Source organism: Triticum dicoccoides, chromosome 1B, assembly GCF_002162155.2.
Source record: "Triticum dicoccoides isolate Atlit2015 ecotype Zavitan chromosome 1B, WEW_v2.0, whole genome shotgun sequence".
Lineage (NCBI taxonomy): Eukaryota > Viridiplantae > Streptophyta > Magnoliopsida > Poales > Poaceae > Triticum > Triticum dicoccoides.
The window spans coordinates 650182953-650205667 of NC_041381.1; the positions used below are offsets into that span (position 1 = coordinate 650182953).

Genomic DNA, 22715 nt, shown 5'->3' on the forward strand with positions numbered 1-22715 from the left:
TATTACCAAGTTTTTTTTTTTGAGAATCCTGTACCATTGTTTTTTTTGTTGGCAATATTTGTAGTACCAAGTTTGTTTAATAAACATGTGGTTACTTCTGTTTGAAAAAAAGAGTCCCAATTTGTTTTTTGAGTTCATAGAAAAAAAAAGAGTCTTAACTTCAAGGAATATTTCGATTTGCTTTAAAGCAGCCGTTTTTTTAAGGGGTAATGCAACTTTTTATTCATCAAAGACCACAGATAGTGGGATTACATTTGAGTTATGGGGTTGCGAAAGGCAAAACGATAGACATGGACAAGCCACCGGGCCTGCCGCTACAACCACCCGAGGCCCAGTCCAGTCCAGCCCAGCACAGCGAGATCCATTTCCCCTTGCTCCTCCTCTCCTTCCACTCCCCACGCCGCCGCCGTCTTCCTCCTCTCCTCCCCGCGCCGCCGCCTTCCGGCTGTCGCCCGTCGCTCAGGTACGCCGTCCCTCTCCGCTCCGATCCATCCGTCCATCCGCATTCAGTTTGATGGTGCTGCAGGAGCTCCTGTAGAGCCAGGCCCTCGCTCGTGGATCCTTCCCCGACCCCGATCCCCCGTTCTGTCGCTTGCTCGCCGGACGCCCTCCAGCCCCTCCGCGCCGTGGCCCCGCTCCCATTATCTGGTCGCCTGGAGATTTTGGGACGGGGGGGAGACCTGATGCATGATTTATTTCAGGTTTATCGATCCGAGTACAAAATAGTATAACTTTTCTATAACAGAAGGGAAAAGCAGGGTAGGAGGAAGTAGATTGTAGAGACGCCTGGGTAGTCAGGCTGGAGAAAGATACAAACGCTGCAATATATTACTTCACCCAATATATCCAATTTCTGTAGTTCTGCCTAGTTCTTAATTGTACTTGAGCTTCTGTGTTGAAACTGAATTATTATAAGTTCTCTGGACTCTGATTCAGGGGAGTTAAATGTTTTTGCTAGTGGACCGGGCAATTCTATATTGTAGTGTTTCTCTTCCTGCCAATCTGAATGTTGCTGAATAAGAAACATAAAAGTTTGAACTTCTCTTATGAATTTCGCCGCCAATCTGAGTGGTGGGCAATATTCAAATTTAGCACTAGCTTGTGTTCTGGTTTGGATTCAAACCTAAGCTGCTTGATCTTTTGCTCTGGATCAGATGGAATGGCTTGGTCTCGATGTTTCTTTTTCATCAGTAAAGCTAGGTATTGGTCACCTGTGGTCTTAAGATCGATAGAAATATTTGTCACTACTTTCTGTTGATTCTTCATGGTTAGTTCGTTCATCCTTTAGATAGATGCATGGAAGCTTATCCACTTGCTGCTAATAAATGCTTACGTGCGCTGCCGGATGTGTACCAGATGCGCGTGTTTGGTTTTGCTGCTTATCTCACACGACAAACAGGGTGTAGCGTCGCTCGAGTGATTTTGTTTCTCAGGAGAAACCCGCTGGAGCTATTGATCCCTCACCAAACCCGTTGTGCTTGAATCGATGCTGCCCAGGCCGAATTCCGCCTGTAAAATGTGTTTCTTTTCTTCTAAGTCTTACTTCAGTCGACACCCAGTTCCTGTAGATCTGCTTAGTTCTTAGCTGCACCTCAGCTTCCGTGCTGGGACTGAATTGAGATAAGTTCTCTGGACTCAGATTCGGAGAGAGCTAAACGTTGTTTCGTCTAGTGAATTGGGCAACTGTATTGTACTAGCGCGTCTCTTCCTGCCAATCTGAATGCTGTTGAATAAGAAAAATAAAAGTCTGGAACCGATCTTGTGAATCTTACTGCCAATCTGATTATCTGAATGTTGCTGGATAAGAAACATACAAGTTTGGAACTTCTCTCTCTTGTGAGTTTTGCTGCCAAACTGAAGAATGTTGCTGAATAAGAAACGTACAAGTTTGGGACTTCTCTTATGAAACACAAGCTGCTTCATCTTTTGCTCTGGACCAGATGGAATAACATGATCACGATGTTTCTTTTTAATCAGTAAACCTAGGTGTTCGTCACTTGTGGTCTTAAGATCGATAGAAATGTATGTCGCTATTTTCTGTTGTTGATTCTTTCTGGCCAGTTCATTCATCATTTAGGGCTTGATGTATGGAGGCTTGTCTACTTGCTGCTAATACATGCTGTTTTATCTCTAGTCCTTGAAGCTTACGGTCTCTTTGGCAATTCTTATTATGCCTGCAGATGCAGAAGTTCAAGACCTTGGCCAAAGCCTTGACCGGCAAGACCTTCACCGCCGGGAGGAACTCTTCCGGGCGGATCACTTCTTTTCACCGAGGGGGTGGATCCAAGCGATCGCTTAGGGACATTGACCTCAAAAGGAACACTTGTTCTGTTGGCGTTGTGGAAAGGATTGAGTACGACCCTAATCGTTCTTCTCGGATCGCTCTTCTCCGATGGATCGAAGGGGTACCTCAAAAGGATGCAGCATACAAGGCCGAGCGTGCGCCTGTCAATTACATAATAGCCAGCCATCAAATGGAGCCGGGCAGCATGGTGGTGAACAGCGACTTCTCCAAACCTTCCACGACCGGCTCCTTGATGCGGCCTGCCCACAACGCTGATTCCTTCCTGCGGTTCCAAGAGCTGTTCCGCAAAGTGTAACATCCTCGATGCGACTATAGCTCCCACGTGTCGAGGCACGACTTAGAGACATAATCGCATTGAAGACATATGTCGCAAGTGAGGTAATCGTCACACAACCCATGTAATACATAAGGGAAAGAAATACATAGTTAGCTTACAATCGCCACTTCACACCATTACATAAATAAATATTACATCAATCAAATACATTCATGATCCAACTACGGAATCAAAATAAAAGAAGAACCCCAAATGCGACAAAGGTCCCCGATCGACCCCAACTGGGCTCCACTACTGATCAACTAGAACGAAACAACACAAAGAACAAGGTCGTCATCGAGCTCCTCCTGAGCTTGGTTGCGTCATCTGCACGGACTCATCGGCACCTACAAGCTGGTTTTGGAAGTATCTGTGAGCCACAGGGACTCAGCAATCTCACACCCTCGCGATCAAGACTATTTAAGCTTATGGGTAAGGTAAAGGTATGAGGTGGAGCTGCAGCAAACGACTAGCATATATAGTGGCTAACATACGCAACTGAGAGCGAGAAGAGAAGGCAAAGCACGGTCGATAAAAGTATGATCAAGAAGTGATCCTGGACTACTTACGTCAAGCATAACTCCAACAACCGTGTTCACTTCCCGGACTCCGCCGGAAAGAGACCATCACGGTTACACACGCAGTTGATGCGTTTTATATCGGATCTGGTGTCAAGTTATCTACAACCGGACATTAACAAATTCCCATCTGCCTATAACCGCAGGCACGGCTTTCGAAAGATTATATCCTGTAGGGGTGTCCCAACTTAGCCCATGACAAGCTCTCGCGATCAACGAAGGAATAGACCTTCTCCCAGGAAGACCCGATCAGACTCGGAATCCCGGTTTACAAGACATTTCGACAATGGTAAAACAAGACCAGCAAGACCGCTCGATGCGCCGACAATCCCGATAGGAGCTGCACATATCTCGTTCTCAGGGCAACACCGGATGAACACTACGTACAACTAAAACCAAACCTCGAGTTTCCCCGAGGTGCCGCTGCAAGTGGCTCTGGTTCAGACCAACACTTAGACAAGCACTGGCCCGGGGGGGGCTATAATAAAGATGACCCTCGAGAGAGCGACTCCCAAGGGAAAAGTAGGTGGTGGTGAGGCAAATGGTAAAAGTCAATGTTGGGCCTTGCTGGCGGAGTTTTATTCAAAGCGAACTGTCAAGGGGGTCCCATAAATCACCCGACCGCGTAAGGAACGCAAAATCCGGGAACATAACACCGGTATGACGGAAACTAGGCCGGCAAGAGTGGAACAAAACACCAGGCAAAAGGCCAAGCCTTCCACCCTTTACCAAGTATATAGATGCGTTAATTATATAAGATATATTGTGATATCCCAACCAAAATCCTGTCCACCATGGAGAAATCTTCAACTTCACCTGCAACTAGCAACGCTATAAGAGGGGCTGAGCAAGCGGTAACATAGCCAATCAACGGTTTGCTAGGACATGGTGAGTTAGAGGTTTGACATGGCAATTGGGAGGCTGACAAGCAAATGGTAGGCATCGAAGCATTGGCATAGCAAGAGCGAGCAAACTAGCATAGCAAAGATAGTAGTGATTTCGAGGGTATGATCATCTTGCCTTAAATCCCGCAAGGAAGAAGAACGAGTCCATGAAGAAGACAAACGGACGTAGACGAACGGTTCCTCACAAACGCGATGTTGTCGGAAACAACCCGAAGAAGCACACCGGAAAGAAGCAAACAACATAGTAAACAACAAACACATCAACATGGCATGAAGCACAAACGAGTATGATGCATGTCCGGTTTAATGAGGCACGACATGGCAAAATGCACAAGCAATCCTACAAATTAAGTGGAGCTCAATATGCATCGGGATGCATATTGACAGAGCACCACATCAATTATTTAGTTTGATCTCGTTTATGTACCCAACAATATTAAATGTTGATTAACACGGCAAGAGGTGAAGCAAATGTAAACTACCTATCTAGTCAAGGTTAAATGAGGCCGGAAGCAACGAACAACAATTCCGGAAACTCCTCATATGCATATATTAGGTTTGGTACTGTTCTGCCCTAAACATAATTTTATAGTTTTTAAACATGCAAAGTAAAGCCACCATGTTAAACTAGGCATTTTTCTACCCCATTTACATATAAAGTTTGTTAGATTTGGAGCTACGGTTATTTAGTTATGAATTAAATCATGTTAACATGGCATAGGAGCAAATTAATGCAAACATCATTTTAGACATTTCAAACATGGATGAAAGTTGGATATTATTAATCTACATGAAATTCTGAGCAAGTTTCATATATAACTTATTTCAAACCGATGCACGGTTAGTGAGTTATTAAATGCATGAACTAGGGGGACTATTTTGCAAAACTGCAAATCCTCGGATAATTGCTAAAATCACAGAACTGAAAAAAAACCTACACGGGCCGAAACTGAACTTGGAGCAGGCCCATCAGTAAAAAAACAAGAGGCGCTGGGGGAGTGGCCTCACCCATGGGCTCGACCCAGTCAGATCTGGAGGAGGCCGGCATGGGGCTGCGGTAGCTGGGCTGGGCCTTGGCGCGGTGCTAGGCCACGCAGCGCTGGGCCTTGGAGCGGTCGAAGGGAGCTGGGCTGCTCCTGGACGCAGAAGTGAGGGGCGCGGGATCGGTCAACGCGGGGACGACGCCTCTCCTCGTTCGTTGCAGGGGAAGCAGGGCGATGCAGAGGAGGCGAGCAGGCGCCGGTGACCGGGAGCAGAGCGAAGGGGCGGCGAGGTCTTGGGCATGGGGAAGGTCGGATCGACCGGATCCAGGGCGCGGGGAGCCCGTTCCTGGCGGCGGCGGGGCTCCACAGCTTGCACGAGCTCGGGGCGACGAGGATCTGTTCCAGGACGAAGCAGCGGCGGGCGTCCATGGCGATGGAGTATCTGGGAGAGAGAGGGATTAGAGAGAGAGATGAAGCCGAAGGAGAAGACGGGAGGAGGAGGCAAGGCGCTGGCCTGCGGGTCGACGACGGCGATAAGGCTGACGAAGGGGCCGTCGGAGTCGCGAAGCTTGTGCGCGAGCAGAGGAGCTCGGGCTGCAGCTGTTGGCTGCTGCGGGCGCGGACGGTGACGGCTGCGGGCTGCCGGACGCGTCCAGGACCAAGGGAGGAGGAGGTACGAGCAGGGATGAGGCCGGCAGCGTGGCTTTGGTGGCTGGGTTCGCCGGCGGGGTGGAGGAGACAAAGGCGGGTCGCACTCGGTGGCAGAGGGGGCAGAGGCGTGCTAGACCATGGCCTCGATCCATCTTGGATCGGGCGCCGGCTGGCTGCTGTACGAAGGCTCGGCGAGGGGTGGATCGGGAAAGAGGCTGGCGATTGGCTCGATGGGGAATGGGAGGATTCCGAGGTGGATGCGGGAGAGAGGTGGTTGCGGCGGCTAGGAGGATCCCTAGAAATTAGGGATTTGGTCTCGGTTTAGACTAGTATATATAGCGGGTAGGTTAGGCTAGGGGCTATCTCCTCCCTCCGATCGTAATCGGACGGACGAAAAAAAATAGACTAGGGAGAAACCAACAAAGAAACGAAGATACTTTCGGGATGTTTGGGGATGATTCGGATCCAACGGTAACGACAGAGCGGGTCGGGTTCAGGACAACTTTCGGGCGCGCACACGAGGGGGTCTGTGGTTGTGCAAAGAGGGGGTTGGGCTGAGAAGAGAGAGGAGAAGGCAGCCCGGCACGATTTTCGGAGACCGAAAACGTCCGACGAAGGTACCGGCAACGGTACCGCTATACATTTAACGGTTGGGCTATCAGATGGACTCCGAATGCGACGAAACTTGGCAAACGGCCTGTCTACACTATAATAAGACCGCACGACAAGTCCCATCCCATTCCGAGAACATTTTTATGCCACTTATAAAATAATATTTTGGAGGTGCCGCGGGCGCGTGCGAGTGTGGTCGGGCTCAGAACGGACAACGGAGAGAACCGGCGGAACCAGAACGGATGCAAGTTTTATGAAAACGATGCCGATGCAATGCGCATGATGCTGTGAGACGAGATGCATAACAAGAACAAAAGGCAAAACAACAGACAAAAACCCAACCACGGAGGAAATAATAAATCACATCTCCGGAAAAAGGCAAGAGTCGGAGTTACGAATATGAAAAGTTGTATCTGGGGCGTTACAACACTCCACCACTACGAGAGGATCTCGTCCCGAGATCTAGGATGGCACCGGAGGGAAAAGGAAAAGGAAGAGAAGAGGTAAAACTAAGTTGCTTCTTCGACCAATGAGTGAAACCACGAACCTTGAGAGGTTGAACAAATTGAAAGAAACAAAACAACGGAGATGACCAAGATTGCAAACAGTCCGTTAGAAAAGAGGAACAAGGAACATAACGAGAACTTGAAGGTTGCAAAGACATGATTGATGAGCACAATGGACAAGAAGGAATTGAAACCACTCTGGTTGAAACGAGATAAGAATGAATAAGAATGATATAATTTTGACAGCACTCCGACTGTAAATGGAAGAAATTGAACATGAACTTGAGAAGATGGGATGATACTTGATGAAATCAACAACACACTGCCTTCGGAACTATTGAAAGAGTGGCATAATGGGTAAGAAGGATTTCAGACAGCACTCAGGTTGAAAAGAGAGGCAAAACTTGACAAGATGAAAGAACTTGAAGAGATGACACAACAGTCCGGTTAAATGGATAAGCACGAAAAAAAAACACGATCCTCACAATTCGGGATGATGAGCGAAGAGAGCAACATCACATTGCCTCCGAAAGAAGAAATAGAAGATAGATCATTGGAATGAAAAGAACGGAGAAGAAAATGACAATTGCTGCCACAAATGAACTTGGAAAGCACCCTTCCAAGAAGGTTATAACGGAGTTGTTGGAAAACCAACAACGAAAAGAATAAGCTTGTAGTGGGCTTATGGAAACATCGCAAGACTATGAGATGACATTCTGCCACTAACGAAAAACAATTGCTCGTTTGAGATCAACGAAGAGACGAAAAACCTCTTTCACCGAGAAGGATATGGAGAAAGCTTGGATCAATGATAAGCACCACAAATAGCAACATTCCCAATGGAAGGCTTTAGGTGAAATCTATACCAAGATAACTCCAAAGAAGAAGTTGATTGGACTGAGAAGAACTCATGCTCGAAGGAGTTGATGGGTTTAACTACCTCATTCTTGACAACATATGAATCATCAAACACGAACTCGAATTGTCAAGAATGACATGACACCACCTCAAAAGATAAGGTAGAAAGAATTGCACTTCAGAATGCAAGATGAAGAATACTTGAACTCCTCAAAACAAAACATGTGTTGAGCACCATGTTTACTTTTGAGTATAGCTTGGCGGATCTTAGCTTTGAGAGAAATTTTGAAGAACAAATGAAGAATGAAAGGAATCCTTGATGAACCATCATGTAGATCTTCCATGGAGAACTCCGGTAATAAAAGAATGATAGAAAGAAAGAGAAGTTGAAAGAACAAGGTGAGCCTTGTGATGATTTAGATGGAGCTTTGCGATGATATAACCAAGAAAACTTGGAACTCCGGAAAGAAAAGATGAATATTAGAACCGAGAATTACTTCATCATGAACAATCTCTGGAAGAAGGAATTAATCACTTGGATGAAACAAGAATAAGAATTATGTCATGCCTATCCTTCACCAATTTAAATTGATGACAAGCAACAGATTTGGCATACTACTTATTCTCATAGAAAGGATCAAGATAGATATGGCGCAAACTTTAGAAAATCTTCATGAACCACCGGTGGAATTTGGAAACAATGAATGAATTGATATGATAACCAAGGAAAGAGAACTCTTGAATGAACCACCGTAAGAATTGAAAATGAAAGTAACAAAGGCACAATTCACCGGGAAGAATTGGAAAATGAATGAAGATACTTGAGGCGATTTAGAAACATGAGAACGAAGAGATCATGAGCTGGCTAGAGGGTATATGAACGAATCACCGGTAAGATTTGGAGAACAAGAGTTGAAGGTTGAGAATGAGTAATATTCAGAAATGATGGCATTCGGATTATCAAGAAAGGAAGCAACTCCTGAAATGCATCAGATGGTTGAAAAGAATTGTCACAATCAAAACAATTATGAGGATAGCATCAAGCTAGAACCATGAATCTTCAAGAGAATGGACCAAGATTTAAGAGAAATCCTTCTTCGGTCTTCAAAAGTTTAGAAAGATGATGAGAACCACCATGAATTGTTGAGATACTCCGGAATGAAAATTGGAAAGGTTGAACCAACGATGAAAATATTTCAAAGCGATCTTGGAGAAGGCATGTGACTGATGGAATCCATTCTTATGTCACACTTTGAAAAGAATTTGGGAATAGCACCAGAATAATTAGAAGAGTCAGGTATGATCCTGGGAAAAAAACCTGTGGGTTAGGGCCCACTCAAAAGAAAACACCGTTGAACAATTGATTGAAAGGGGGGATTGCACCGGTTGAATTAAATGGCTTGAATGAGATAACAACCTCGAAATATCTTGAACGGATTGAGAATGGAAACACAAGTCTTCTGAGATATCTTGAGCACTCCAGAACAAATGAAAAGCGAGAAGTGAAAGATTAAGAGGTGCACCGGTATGAACAAGCATTTGACACGAGGAAAAAAATATGATCAACACCGAAAGCTTGAAATTAACACCACCGGAGAAGAAACAATAATGAAGGATGATGAACTTGAAGCTCGTGAGCATCTTCACAAGGGATCGCCGGATCAGAACATTGATCGAAAAGAGTGAAGTGACTTCACATGAATAAATGGATACTTGATTAAAATAAATGAGTCCTTGAAGAAAAAGGGGTGGGAGGGCGGGAAAACAAAGACAACTTGGGACGGATGAAACAAACAACGTTGAGAAAACTGAGAGGTGATCTTGCGAATGTTGAAATGATCGGATCCACTTGAAAAGAAGCACACCGGTTGGAAAGAATTGACATGACAATCTCGATGATCGAAAGGATTAGCACTCCCATAGAAATATGAGAACACCATTTAAGAAAGGTATGGATTCAACATTTGACTCGAAGCAACTCGAATACCACAAATAAAACAAAACAAAGGATTGGCTTGCAGAATAAGCCGGAACAAACATATGATAGAGATTCCGTCCGAAGTTTTCGTGGTGGGGCCCACACGGGCTCGAGTGTACAGCACCATCATGTACAAAGCAGTGCACATGACATATGAAGTGTCCCCGAACCAGCATAGCCAAGGGTTCTTTAAGACACAACTAGACCACTGTAAAAACGACCGTGGAAAGGCGGACCACTAGACGTCGAACCCCAATCTCATATCATGCATCTGTCGAAAAGATATTCTAGGAGCTACTTGAATTCCCACCTATAAAACTCCCGAAACTTTCTGGTTATGCAATCTGGTGTTGGGGATACAGGGGAAGCAATATATCTCACCCAAACTAACAATACCTACATCCAAGCTGTATCCATCCGTCAACACATAACCAAGAAACCTTCGGAAATCGTGTACCTCAACCTTCGAAAAGCATCCGTTATACGAGTTATGGCAATACTCCCGAGCTCGCCCCAGTACTGGGTTATCGGGGTTATCTCACCAACAACTGCATAAAAGAGATTTTCGATGTCGGCAAATCTCAGGTATTTGTCAGGACCCCGACTCAATGCCACATCGATCTAGCATGTAACACCTCATATCACTTTGCGGCCTCACGCACGGTATTCCCACGGGTGTCGCCTTACCTTTGCCCGGGACCGTTTGCGCCTTTTGGCACACGTATATGACAGTGTCGCTAGCATCCATATGATAAGGAGCCCGGGCTGACATGGCTAGTCGTAAACCCAAAGTGGCACAAACTTACAGGGACAGGCATCCATGACCCAACATCGAATGTGTCGGTCATCAGCGAGTGAATCCAGGCTGTAGCACTGGGCTAGCAGGACTCCGGTGAACCGGGCTGTAGCAGGCTAACAGGACTCCGGTATTCATCACGTGACATTTCCCCGAAGGGACAGACACAGGAACGAAGAAGGACACATGCCGGCCAGCCTAAGTGTTCCGGAGCAGTAGCAAGCTACCATGGCTCAGTGGAAACACTAGGAGACATTTCCCGGTAAGAGAGGCTACTAAAGATAAACAACTAGATGGTCAGATCCCACACATACCAAGCATTTCAAAAACATACACACAATATGCTCGATATGTGCATTACAACATGGCATCACAAAATGACTCTACGACTCAAGTAGTTTATTCAATAGGCTCCGAGGAGCGAGATATTACAAACATGGGTCTCATGACCCAACATTCAGAGCATACAAATCAAGCACAAGCGGAAGCTATCATGTCTGAGTACAGACATCTATAAATGAAAAAGGCTGAGAAGCCTGACTATCTACCAAATCCTGCCGAGGCACAAGATCGTAGCTGAGGTAACAAGCTAAACGTCGAAGACCACGCGGAAATACTAGTGAGACTGAAGTCTCTCTGCAAAACATAAAATAGGCAAACGTGAGTACAAATGTACCCAGCAAGACTTACATCAGATCTATCTACATATGCATCATTATCAACAAAGGGGGTGGTGGGGTTTAACTGCAGCAAGCCAGCTTTGACTCGGTGGCTATCCTGAACTACGACTGCGAGTAACTTTTTTTGAGGTGGCGCACACGAGTCCACATATTCACCATATCAATACACCACTATGGATCCGCTCCCGTCTCCCTACGAGAACGCCATCCATAGCACTCACGCTTATCTTGCGTATTTTAGAGTATCCACTTTCACTTGTCTATGAACTGATATAAGCAACCCAGAGGTCCTTTTCCGTGGACACGGCTATTCGAATAGATGATGTTAACCCTGCAGGGGTGTACTTCTTCACACACGCTCTCACCACTTACCGCCGTTTACACGACATGTACTCGGCAACCTTCAAGCGGAAGCCCAACGTGGGTGTCGGCCACGACCTACCTAATCACTCAAGTCTCTAGTCCAGGTTTATCGCCTATTCGGGTTCCATCCATGAGGAGATCCGGCCGGAGTTTCGCTCACAGCCCCAAACGATGTGTACAGGGTTCCGTGACACCAAACGGGCGCCCGGTTTACCCGGCCACGTGCCTACCGCATCACAGCCCACCCCTACGGTCAGCGCTGTGCACGGCCTCCAGCATACTACAAACACCAGAAACTACTTGCAACTCCTGGACAGAGGACAAGGGTGATCAAGAAGCCGAGAGGGTCCATTGGTTTCGGGCCCAATGCGTGGTAGTAGCTGAATCATGGATCACAAACACAGAACTCAGTTCCTGAGGACGGCTGCAATGAGACAACCCACCATGTACTCCTACATGGCCTCTCACCGCTACCTTTACCAAAACGTGTTCACACACTTAGCTCACACATAGTAGGACATGTTCACACGCCTCTGATTCATCCCCGATGAATCAGACCTGACTCAACTCTAAGCAGTAGCAGGCATGACAACAAACATGAATGAGTAGGCACATCAGGGCTCAAACAACTCCTACTCATGCTAGTGGGTTTCATCTATTTACTGTGGCAATGACAGGTCATGCAAAGGACAAAGGGGTTCAGCTACCGCAGCAAGTAACAGATGAATCGGTGTTGTCCTAATGCAGTAAAAGAGAGCAGGAGCGAGAGAGTAGGATTGTATCGGAATGAACAAGGGGGTTTTGCTTGCCTGGCACTTCTGAAGATAACATTGAGTCTTCATCAGTGTCAACGATCACAACGTCGGAACATCCTCTACTGGGAGGGAACAGATACCGGCAACAAAGAAGAAATACAATCAATGCAATGCACAATATGATGCATGCTCATGACATGGCAATATGAATGTGTTTTGGGCTAATGCAACTAGCAACAGATTAAATGAAGTTGGTTTGAATACAAGATTCAAATTCAAACTCCATATATGGTTATTTAAATGCCCTTTATTTGATTTGTGCTAAACAGCAGCTATAAGTTGTTCTAGCATGCATGAAAATGGTACAGATGGATTCCTTGAATTTTTCTGATAATTTTTCATATATAAATTATTTAATTTGGAGTTACGGTTGAATTTCTATGATTTTTAGAAGTTTTTACAATTTTCTGGAATTTTCTGATTATTTAGAATTAAAATAATTCCAGAAAATGAATTATGGCGTCAGCATGTCATCACCTTGACGTCAGCAGGTCAACAGGGCGCCTCCAGGTCAAACCTGACCAGTGGGGTCCACTGGTCAGTGACCCAGGGCTGTTTAGTGTCAATGGCAGGTGGGGCCGGGTCAAAGGCCACGTCAGCGAGGTCAACGCCGACGCGTGGGGCCACTGCAATTAGATTAAACTTAATCTATTTTAGTTAGCCGGTTAGTTAGGCCGTGGGGCCCGGCTGTCAGTGGCTCTGGGGGGTTAGTTAGTGGGGTCATTAGCGCTAATGACGACGCCACGTCAGATACGCCGGCGATGAGTCGCCGGTGACCACAGAACACGGCGGGGCACGCCGGACTTGCGCTAGAGGCGTCAGTTTGGCGCGCTGAGGGCACCAGGGGATGGCCCTTGCTCCCGCGCATCCAGAGGACCGAGTGGGAGGTCGTGGGGTCGACGGAGCTCGCGGCGGCGCCGGAGTTCGGTGAGTGCGGGGCTGGCGCTGTGGTGCACGGGAGGGCGAGTTAGGATAGGCGTTAGACTCCTGGTGGCTTCCTGGGTGCGGTGACACGCTCCGAGACGAGCTCAAGCGGCTGTAGTGACGGCGGTGACGAGGTCAGCGGCGGCCGGAGTTCGGCCGCGGCGGAGCTATGGCCTAGAGCTCGCAAACGCGAGGGGAGAGAGAGGGGTTCTGCACGGAGGCTCACCGCGGAGCTGTAGGGAGGGTTAGTGGGCTCGGGGGCGGCCGGAGTGCAGCGAATCGACGGCGACGACCTCCGGTGGCCGAGGAGGGGAACGGCGACGTGGGCGGCGATGCAGGGCGTCCGGGGCCTCGTGGCTTGGTGGAGAGGAAGAGGGGGTCGAGGCGGAGCCTCTGGGCTAGTCGGGGGAGCGAGGGAGGCCCGGCGGCCATGGCTACGGCGAGCGGCGCTCTCAGGTGCGTTCGGTGACGAGAGGGAGGGAGAACAGAGGAGGAGGAGGGGGTCCAGAGAGAGAGAGGCGGTCGAGGGGGGTCGAGGCCGTCTCCGTGGCGTCGCGAGGGGGTCGGGGAGGCTGCCACGGGGAAGCAGGAGGTGGCCGGCGTCGGCGCGCGTGCGTCCAGCACGCAGCTGCTTCGTGCGCTGGCACGGGAAGAAGACAGAAGAAGGGGGCCAGGTGGGCTGGGCCGCTGGGGGAGCTGGGCCGGGCAGGTAAGCAGGTAAGTGGCCCAGGTGGCCTCTCTCCCCTTTTTTTTTCTATTTTGTTTCTCTTTTCTATTTCTGTAGTTTTGTTTCTGATTTAGTTTATAGCCCAAATCATTTTAATAAATCCTGCAAATAATTGTGGCCATTAAAAGAATTATTACAGAGGCCCTTAACTATTTTCAGAATTGTTGGAGCATTTAAGAATATTAATAGTATTTAAATGCCCCAATTCAAATACGATATGGATTATTCAAAAATCCATAATGGCCCAAAAATATCGGCATCATTTTTGGTAGAGGTTTTTCACCTTTGTCAAAAATCATGAACATTTTTGAAAGCCATTTGGACTTACTTGAAAGTATTTTAGGTGAACCTAGTGAATTCCTTTAATGCTAGGGTTTGAGCAATCCCCATTTCAAATTTCATAAAATTTAAACATGTTGCATGGATGCTAAAGCAAAAACAAACAAGGGCTGATCTGGGGCTGTGACAGTATTCCAGAACTGCAACGATAAAATTATGATGACAACACCTCAGAGCTCAACTCCCCGGGACACTTCCACAAAACCCCTGACAGGAGGCACCAAGACAATGATCTCATCATAAAACCATCGGAACGATTCCAAGATACCCGCGTGATCCTAAAATTTTTTTAGTGAAATTTGAGAAGAGAAGAGTCAAAACTCTACGTCAGGATGCCTCGCAAGACTGACGAAGGGACTGAGGAGTAAAAAGAATTTCTAAACTCTCCGATATATAATTCCTAAATGACTCAAAACATTTTTCTAGACACAACTCGGCCACTAAAAACGATCAAGCAATGGGGCTCCTAAGGTCGGGGAAGGCTCTGATTACCAACTTGTAACACCCTCGATGCGACTATAGCTCCCACGTGTCGAGGCACGACTTAGAGACATAATCGCATTGAAGGCATATGTCGCAAGTGAGGTAATCGTCACACAACCCATGTAATACATAAGGGAAAGAGATACATAGTTAGCTTACAATCGCCACTTCACACCATTACATAAATAAACATTACATCAATCAAATACACTCATGGTCCGACTACGGAATCAAAATAAAATAAGAACCCCAAATGCGACAAAGGTCCCCGATCGACCCCAACTGGGCTCCACTACTGATCAACTAGAAAGAAACAACACAAAGGACAAGGTCGTCATCGAGCTCCTCCTGAGCTTGGTTGCGTCATCTGCACGGACTCATCGGCACCTACAAGCTGGTTTTGGAAGTATCTGTGAGCCACAGGGACTCAGCAATCTCACACCCTCGCGATCAAGACTATTTAAGCTTATGGGTAAGGTAAAGGTATGAGGTGGAGCTGCAGCAAGCGACTAGCATATATGGTGGCTAACATACGCAACTGAGAGCGAGAAGAGAAGGCAAAGCACGGTCGATAAAAGTATGATCAAGAAGTGATCCTGGACTACTTACGTCAAGCATAACTCCAACAACCATGTTCACTTCCCGGACTCCGCCGAAAAGAGACCATCACGGTTACACACGCAGTTGATGCGTTTTATATCGGATCTGGTGTCAAGTTATCTACAACCGAACATTAACAAATTTCCATCTGCCTATAACCGCAGTCACGGCTTTCGAAAGATTATACCCTGCAGGGGTGTCCCAACTTAGCCCATGACAAGCTCTCGCGATCAACGAAGGAATAGACCTTCTCCCAGGAAGACCCGATCAGACTCGGAATCCCAGTTTACAAGACATTTCGACAATGGTAAAACAAGACCAGCAAGACCACCCAATGCACCGACAATCCCGATAGGAGCTGCACATATCTCGTTCTCAGGGCAACACCGGATGAACACTACGTACAACTAAAACCAGACCTCGAGTTTCCCCGAGGTGGCGCTGCAAGTGGCTCTGGTTCGGACCAACACTTAGACAAGCACTGGCCCGGGGGGGGCTATAATAAAGATGACCCTCGAGAGAGCGACTCCCAAGGGAAAAGTAGGTGATGGTGAGGCAAATGGTAAAAGTCAATGTTGGGCCTTGCTGGAGGAGTTTTATTCAAAGCGAACTGTCAAGGGGGTCCCATATATCACCCGACCGCGTAAGGAACGCAAAATCCAGGAACATAACACCGGTATGACGGAAACTAGGCCGGCAAGAGTGGAACAAAACACCAGGCAAAAGGCCAAGCCTTCCACCCTTTACCAAGTATATAGATGCGTTAATTATATAAGATATATTGTGATATCCCAACCAAAATCCTGTCCACCATGGAGAAATCTTCAACTTCACCTGCAACTAGCAACGCTATAAGAGGGGCTGAGCAAGCGGTAATATAGCCAATCAACGGTTTGCTAGGACATGGTGAGTTAGAGGTTTGACATGGCAATTGGGAGGCTGACAAGCAAATGGTAGGCATCGAAGCATTGGCATAGCAAGAGCGAGCAAACTAGCATAGCAAAGATAGTAGTGATTTCGAGGGTATGATCATCTTGCCTTAAATCCCGCAAGGAAGAAGAACGAGTCCATGAAGAAGACAAACGGACGTAGACGAACGGTTCCTCACAAACGCGACGTTGTCGGAAACAACCCGAAGAAGCACACCGGAAAGAAGCAAACAACATAGTTAACAACAAACACATCAACATGGCATGAAGCACAAACGAGTATGATGCATGTCCGGTTTAATGAGGCACGGCATGGCAAAATGCACAAGCAATCCTACAAATTAAGTGGAGCTCAATATGCATCGGGATGCATATTGACAGAGCACCACATCAATTATTTAGTTTGATCTCGTTTATGTACCCAACAATATTAAATGTTGATTAACACGGCAAGAGGTGAAGCAAATGTAAACTACCTATCTAGTCAAGGTTAAATGAGGCCGGAAGCAACGAACAACAATTCCGGAAACTCCTCATATGCATATATTAGGTTTGGTACTGTTCTGCCCTAAACATAATTTTATAGTTTTTAAACATGCAAAGTAAAGCCACCATGTTAAACTAGGCATTTTTCTACCCCATTTACATATAAAGTTTGTTAGATTTGGAGCTACGGTTATTTAGTTATGAATTAAATCATGTTAACATGGCATAGGAGCAAATTAATGCAAACATCATTTTAGACATTTCAAACATGGATGAAAGTTGGATATTATTAATCTACACGAAATTCTGAGCAAGTTTCATATATAACTTATTTGGAACCGATGCACGGTTAGTGAGTTATTAAATGCATGAACTAGGAGGACTATTCTGCAAAACTGCAAATCCTCGGATAATTGCTAAAATCACAGGACTGAAAAAAAACCTACACGGGCCGAAACTGAACTTGGAGCAGGCCCGTCAGTAAAAAAACAAGAGGCGCTGGGGGAGTGGCCTCACCCATGGGCTCGGCCCAGTCAGATCTGGAGGAGGCCGGCATGGGGCTGCGGTAGCTGGGCTGGGCCTTGGCGCGGTGCTGGGCCACGCAGCGCTGGGCCTTGGAGCGGACGAAGGGAGCTGGGCTGCTCCTGGACGCAGAAGTGAGGGGCGCGGGATCGGTCAACGCGGGGACGATGCCTCTCCTCGTTCGTTGCAGGGGAAGCAGGGCGATGCAGAGGAGGCGAGCAGGCGCCGGTGACCGGGAGCAGAGCGAAGGGGCGGCGAGGTCTTGGGCATGGGGAAGGTCGGATCGACCGGATCCAGGGCGCGGGGAGCCCGTTCCTGGCGGCGGCGGGGCTCCACAGCTTGCACGAGCTCGGGGCGACGAGGATCCGTTCCAGGACGAAGCAGCGGCGGGCGTCCATGGCGACGGAGTATCTGGGAGAGAGAGGGATTAGAGAGAGAGATGAAGCCGAAGGAGAAGACGGGAGGAGGAGGCAAGGCGCTGGCCTGCGGGTCGACGGCGGCGACAAGGCTGACGAAGGGGCCGTCGGAGTCGCGAAGCTTGTGCGCGAGCAGAGGAGCTCGGGCTGCAGCTGCTGGCTGCTGCGGGCGCGGACGGCGACGGCTGCGGGCGGCCAGACGCGTCCAGGACCAAGGGAGGAGGAGGCACGAGCAGGGACGAGGCCGGCGGCGTGGCTTTGGTGGCTGGGTTCGCCGGCGGGGTGGAGGAGACGAAGGCGGGTCGCACTCGGTGGCAGAGGGGGCAGAGGCGTGCTTGACCGTGGCCTCGATCCATCCTGGATCGGGCGCCGGCTGGCTGCTGTACGAAGGCTCGGCGAGGGGTGGATCGGGAAAGAGGCTGGCGATTGGCTCGATGGGGAATGGGAGGATCCCGAGGTGGATGCGGGAGAGAGGTGGCTGCGGCGGCTAGGAGGATCCCTAGAAATTAGGGATTTGGTCTCGGTTTAGACTAGTATATATAGCGGGTAGGTTAGGCTAGGGGCTATCTCCTCCCTTCGATCGTAATCGGACGGACGGAAAAAAATAGACTAGGGAGAAACCAACAAAGAAACGAAGATACTTTCGGGATGTTTGGGGATGATTCGGATCCAACGGTAACGACAGAGCGGGTCGGGTTCAGGACAACTTTCGGGCGCGCACACGAGGGGGTCTGTGGTTGTGCAAAGAGGGGGTTCGGCTGAGAAGAGAGAGGAGAAGGCAGCCCGGCACGATTTTCGGAGACCGAAAACGTCCGACGAAGGTACCGGCAACGGTACCGCTATACATTTAACGGTTGGGCTATCAGATGGACTCCGAATGCGACGAAACTTGGCAGACGGCCTGTCTACACTATAATAAGACCGCACGACAAGTCCCATCCCATTTCGAGAACATTTTTATGCCACTTATAAAATAATATTTTGGAGGTGCCGCGGGCGCGTGCGAGTGTGGTCGGGCTCAGAACGGACAACGGAGAGAACCGGCGGAACCAGAACGGATGCAAGTTTTATGAAAATGATGCCGATGCAATGCGCATGATGCTGTGAGACGAGATGCATAACAAGAACAAAAGACAAAACAACAGACAAAAACCTAACCACGAAGGAAATAATAAATCACATCTCCGGAAAAAGGCAAAAGTCGGAGTTACGAATATGAAAAGTTGTATCCGGGGCGTTACACAAAGCCAGCCAAGAAGGCGAAGAGGAGGGCACTGATGATCAAGCAAATGATGCGGCGGTTCCTATGGCAGCACCGCTCATGCCTGCCGACCTACTGGACCTCAATTCCAAGGTGGGAAACTGCATGCCGTTGTCTGACATCCGCATGGGAACATGGGTGCACAGCATCGAGCTGCGCCACGGCCAGGGTGCGAAGCTCGTGCGGGCCGCCGGAGCCTACGCCAAGGTGGTCAAGGAGTCGGCCACGCAGTGCCTTGTGCGGCTGCCGTCGGGCGTCGAGAAGCTGATCGACTCCCGCTGCCGGGCCACCATCGGCATCATCTCCAACCCCACCCACGGCGCGCGGAAGCTGAGGAAGGCGGGGCACAGCCGGTGGCTGGGCAGGCGCCCGGTCGTCCGTGGTGTCGCGATGAACCCGGTGGACCATCCCCATGGAGGAGGCGAGGGGCGCATCAAGGGCGGCAGGCCCTCGGTGTCGCCCTGGGGGAAGCCCACCAAGGCTGGGTACCGGACCGTGCCCAAGAAGCCAAAAGCTCAGTTGTCCCGTGATTGATTGATGATCTTCATGGAAGCCGTCAGTTGCTGCTCCAAGGCAAGGTAGTAGGCAGGATCTTGATGTGGCTATGGGTCGATCACAAAGGACTGTGACTCGTTTTTTCCTTTTTTGTTTGTTTGCGAACAGTTTCTGCTGCAGCACTATAACAGATGATGTTTGGACCTGCATGCGCCCAGTTTACTGTATTACTTCCTGGCATTTCTCCATTGATTTCTTTAGGCGTGTTTCTTGTGATTGATAATTTGCTCTGTCTGGTTAAGCAAACTGGGAGGGAACAAAATGATGATGTGCTTATATTTAGTTCAAGTTTCTGCAGCTGCTATTCCATCATCAAAAAGCATGCATGTGACGAGCTGCATATATATATAGTTTATTCAGTGATTCAGATAAGTGTAATTTCTGTTGGTGTAAATCCATCATCATGTTGAAAGCTAGCATGATTGATTGATTTGTCATTCATACTTGATGATACTACAATGCCTCTGGACTGAATGAATCCTGGTGGTGTTCAGTCAGTCAGTATATTACCTTGCAGCAGCGCGTGTCCAGTCCAGTTTTGCAGAATTATGGCAGAGTTTTAACTTGGCTAGCTGTTTGCTTTTTTGCCTGCAGGGCGCAAATTTTACATGATTTGTTTAGCTGCTGCTGCTGCTGCTGAAATTTGCTTTCTAGTAGTTTCTGTAGCTGCTGTTCCATCTTCAGAAACATGCATGTGTTGAGCTACATACCTATATATATGGTTTATTGAGTGTATCTGTCTGAAGTTGATTCTGATCTTTGTGTGCCTTTGTTAGTGTAGATCCATCATGTTGAAAGTTATCATGATTAACTTGCCACTTCTATGTCCTATAGATACAATCATACAATGCCTCTGGAATGAATCCTGGTGGTATATACACCATCGCAGCAGTGCGTGTCCAATCCAGTTTTGCACTAATAACTGACGGGATGATGTCTTAGGAATCCTGGTGGTATTTACTGGCTTTCTCTTCTATATTTATTTCCCATTTTTCCTTTTCTTTATTTATTAAATCATGAGTTGTTTTCCAAAATAATTGAGTTTTAAAACTCATAAACTTTCTTTAATTTCAAAAATAATTTCATTTTTTATGATTTTTCAATATTCATTAGCTATTTTAAAATTTCCAAAACATCTTAAAGATAAATGAACTGTTTGTTTAAATTCATGAATGTTTTGTTAAAATTTGTGAACAGTTTTTAAATTCCAGAACATCTTCCGAAATTAATGCACATTTCTCGAAACTCTTAAAGTTTTTTTCTGTAAACTCACGATTTTTTCAATGGTTAGTGAGACAGCTGCCAGCCCTAGAGGTCTTGAGTTTGATTCTTAAGCAACACTTCATACTTCATACTTCATGCTTCATGCGCAAATTTTGATTTTTCTCTGATTAAACAGATACTTATGTACCTAAAAATAATTTTTGGAAAAAATAAAGAGCAAACTATGAGGCAGCTGTTGTTCAAATTTGTCTTTTTCACAAGAGGTGGATCAAAACTTTTGACACCCAATCATTTTGTCAATTGCGCATTAAATATTGCCTAGTATTTTATAAAATTGATTAGGTCCAATTTTGCAACAAATATATGATAGGTTCTTCACAAAAAAAAACAAATTTCAGGCACTCGGAAAATGAAAAATGTATTTTCCGTGAAAAGAAAATGAAAACTCCCTTAGGCAACATTGTTTGGAATTCCAAGATACACCCTTGTGCATAATATGAGATCATTTGAACAAACTATGCCATGAATGTGGCCATAAGATTGATCATTTGGCTTGAAAGCCATGAATCTTCATGCATGATAGCTTATTTCTGAGAACACTTTTTTAAAAAAATTGTCGTATTACAAGTTTATTATTTTTCCTGGAAACTTGGTCATATATAATGACACAATGCGAAGGTTTTCCATTTTTTTTTCTTTGAATTTTTTTATGCCCGTTTCAAAATGCGGTCAAAACAACGGGCTTGACCGTTCCTAGCTAGTGGTTGAATCTTGGATTTTTTTTGGTGTTTCTCTGATTAAATAGATAATTTTGTACCTAGAAATGATTTTTGGAAAAAATAAAGAGCAAACTATGAGGCAGCCGCAGTTCAAATTTGACCTGCTTCCAACTGAATCGGTGGCAATTTGTCTTTTTTACCAGAGGTGGATCAAAACTTTTTAGACCCAAAATTTTGGTCAATTGTGCATTAAATATGGCCTAGTATTTTAGAAAAATGATTTGGTCCAATTTTGTAACAATTATTTGGTAGGTTCTTCACAAAAAAACCTCATTTGGGGCACTCGAAAAATGGAAAATGATATTTTCGTCCAAAAAAAATGAAAATTTCCTTAGACAACATTGTTTGCCATTCCAGTATGCACCCTTTTGCACAATATGAGATCATCTGAGCAAACTATGCCATGAATGTGACTATAAGATTGATCATTTGGCTTGAAAGCCATTGATCTCCATCCATGATAACTCGTTTCTGAGAACACTTTTTTAAAAGAATTGCCGTATTGTAAATTTATTATTTTTCCTCGTAACTTGATCACATATAATGACACAATGCGAAGGTTTTCCAATTTTTTGATTTTTTTGGAATTTTTATGCCCGTTTCAAAATGCGGTCAAAACGGCGGGCTTGACCGTTTCTAGCTAGTGGTTGAATCTTGGAATTTTTTTGACATTTCTCTAATTAAATAGATACTTATGTACCTAAAAATGATTTTTAGAAAAAATAAAAAGAAAAATATGAGACAGCCGCAGTTCAAATTTGACCCACTTCCAACTGAATCGACGGAAATTTGTCCTTTTCATCAAAGGTGGATCGAATCTTTTGACACCCAACCATTTGGTCAATTGTGCACTAAATATGTCCTAGTATTTTAAAAAATTGATTTGGTTCGATTTTGCAACAAATATATTATAGGACCTTCACAAAAAACTCATTTTGGACACTCGAAAAATGAAAAAATGATTTAAGAGAACTCATTTCTCATAACTCTTTAAAAAAATATTTGTCTTATTTCAATTTGTGATTATTCCTGAAAACTATAGTCAAATTTGCTGACACAATGAGAAGTTTTTTTTTTCATATTTTCAGGTCATAATAAAATAGCTAACATGATTTAGCACCTTA

General features: G+C 46.3%; 1 protein-coding gene across 2 annotated transcripts; it reads left to right on the plus strand.

Moving 5' to 3' along the window:
• The first annotated feature begins 340 nt into the window (after positions 1–340).
• Positions 341–19831, plus strand: LOC119349380 (60S ribosomal protein L2, mitochondrial-like). 2 transcript variants are annotated; one of them, XM_037617401.1, is made up of 4 exons: positions 341–463; positions 527–701; positions 2181–2594; positions 19019–19831. In XM_037617401.1, exons 2-4 carry the CDS (start codon positions 684–686, stop codon positions 19565–19567), a joined length of 981 nt encoding a protein of 326 aa, XP_037473298.1. In that variant the 5' UTR covers positions 341–463; positions 527–683; the 3' UTR covers positions 19568–19831. The 2 variants fall into 2 exon arrangements, with proteins under 2 accessions (XP_037473298.1, XP_037473299.1); XM_037617402.1 differs by lacking the exon at positions 527–701.
• The last annotated feature ends 2884 nt before the right edge of the window (positions 19832–22715 follow it).

What these genes read in the sequence shown, in the direction of transcription:
- LOC119349380 (XM_037617401.1), top strand. An exon ending in TCCAAGAGCTGTTCCGCAAA is followed by an intron (nt 2,595 to 19,018) that starts GTGTAACATCCT and finishes GCGTTACACAAA; the next exon opens with GCCAGCCAAGAAGGCGAAGA.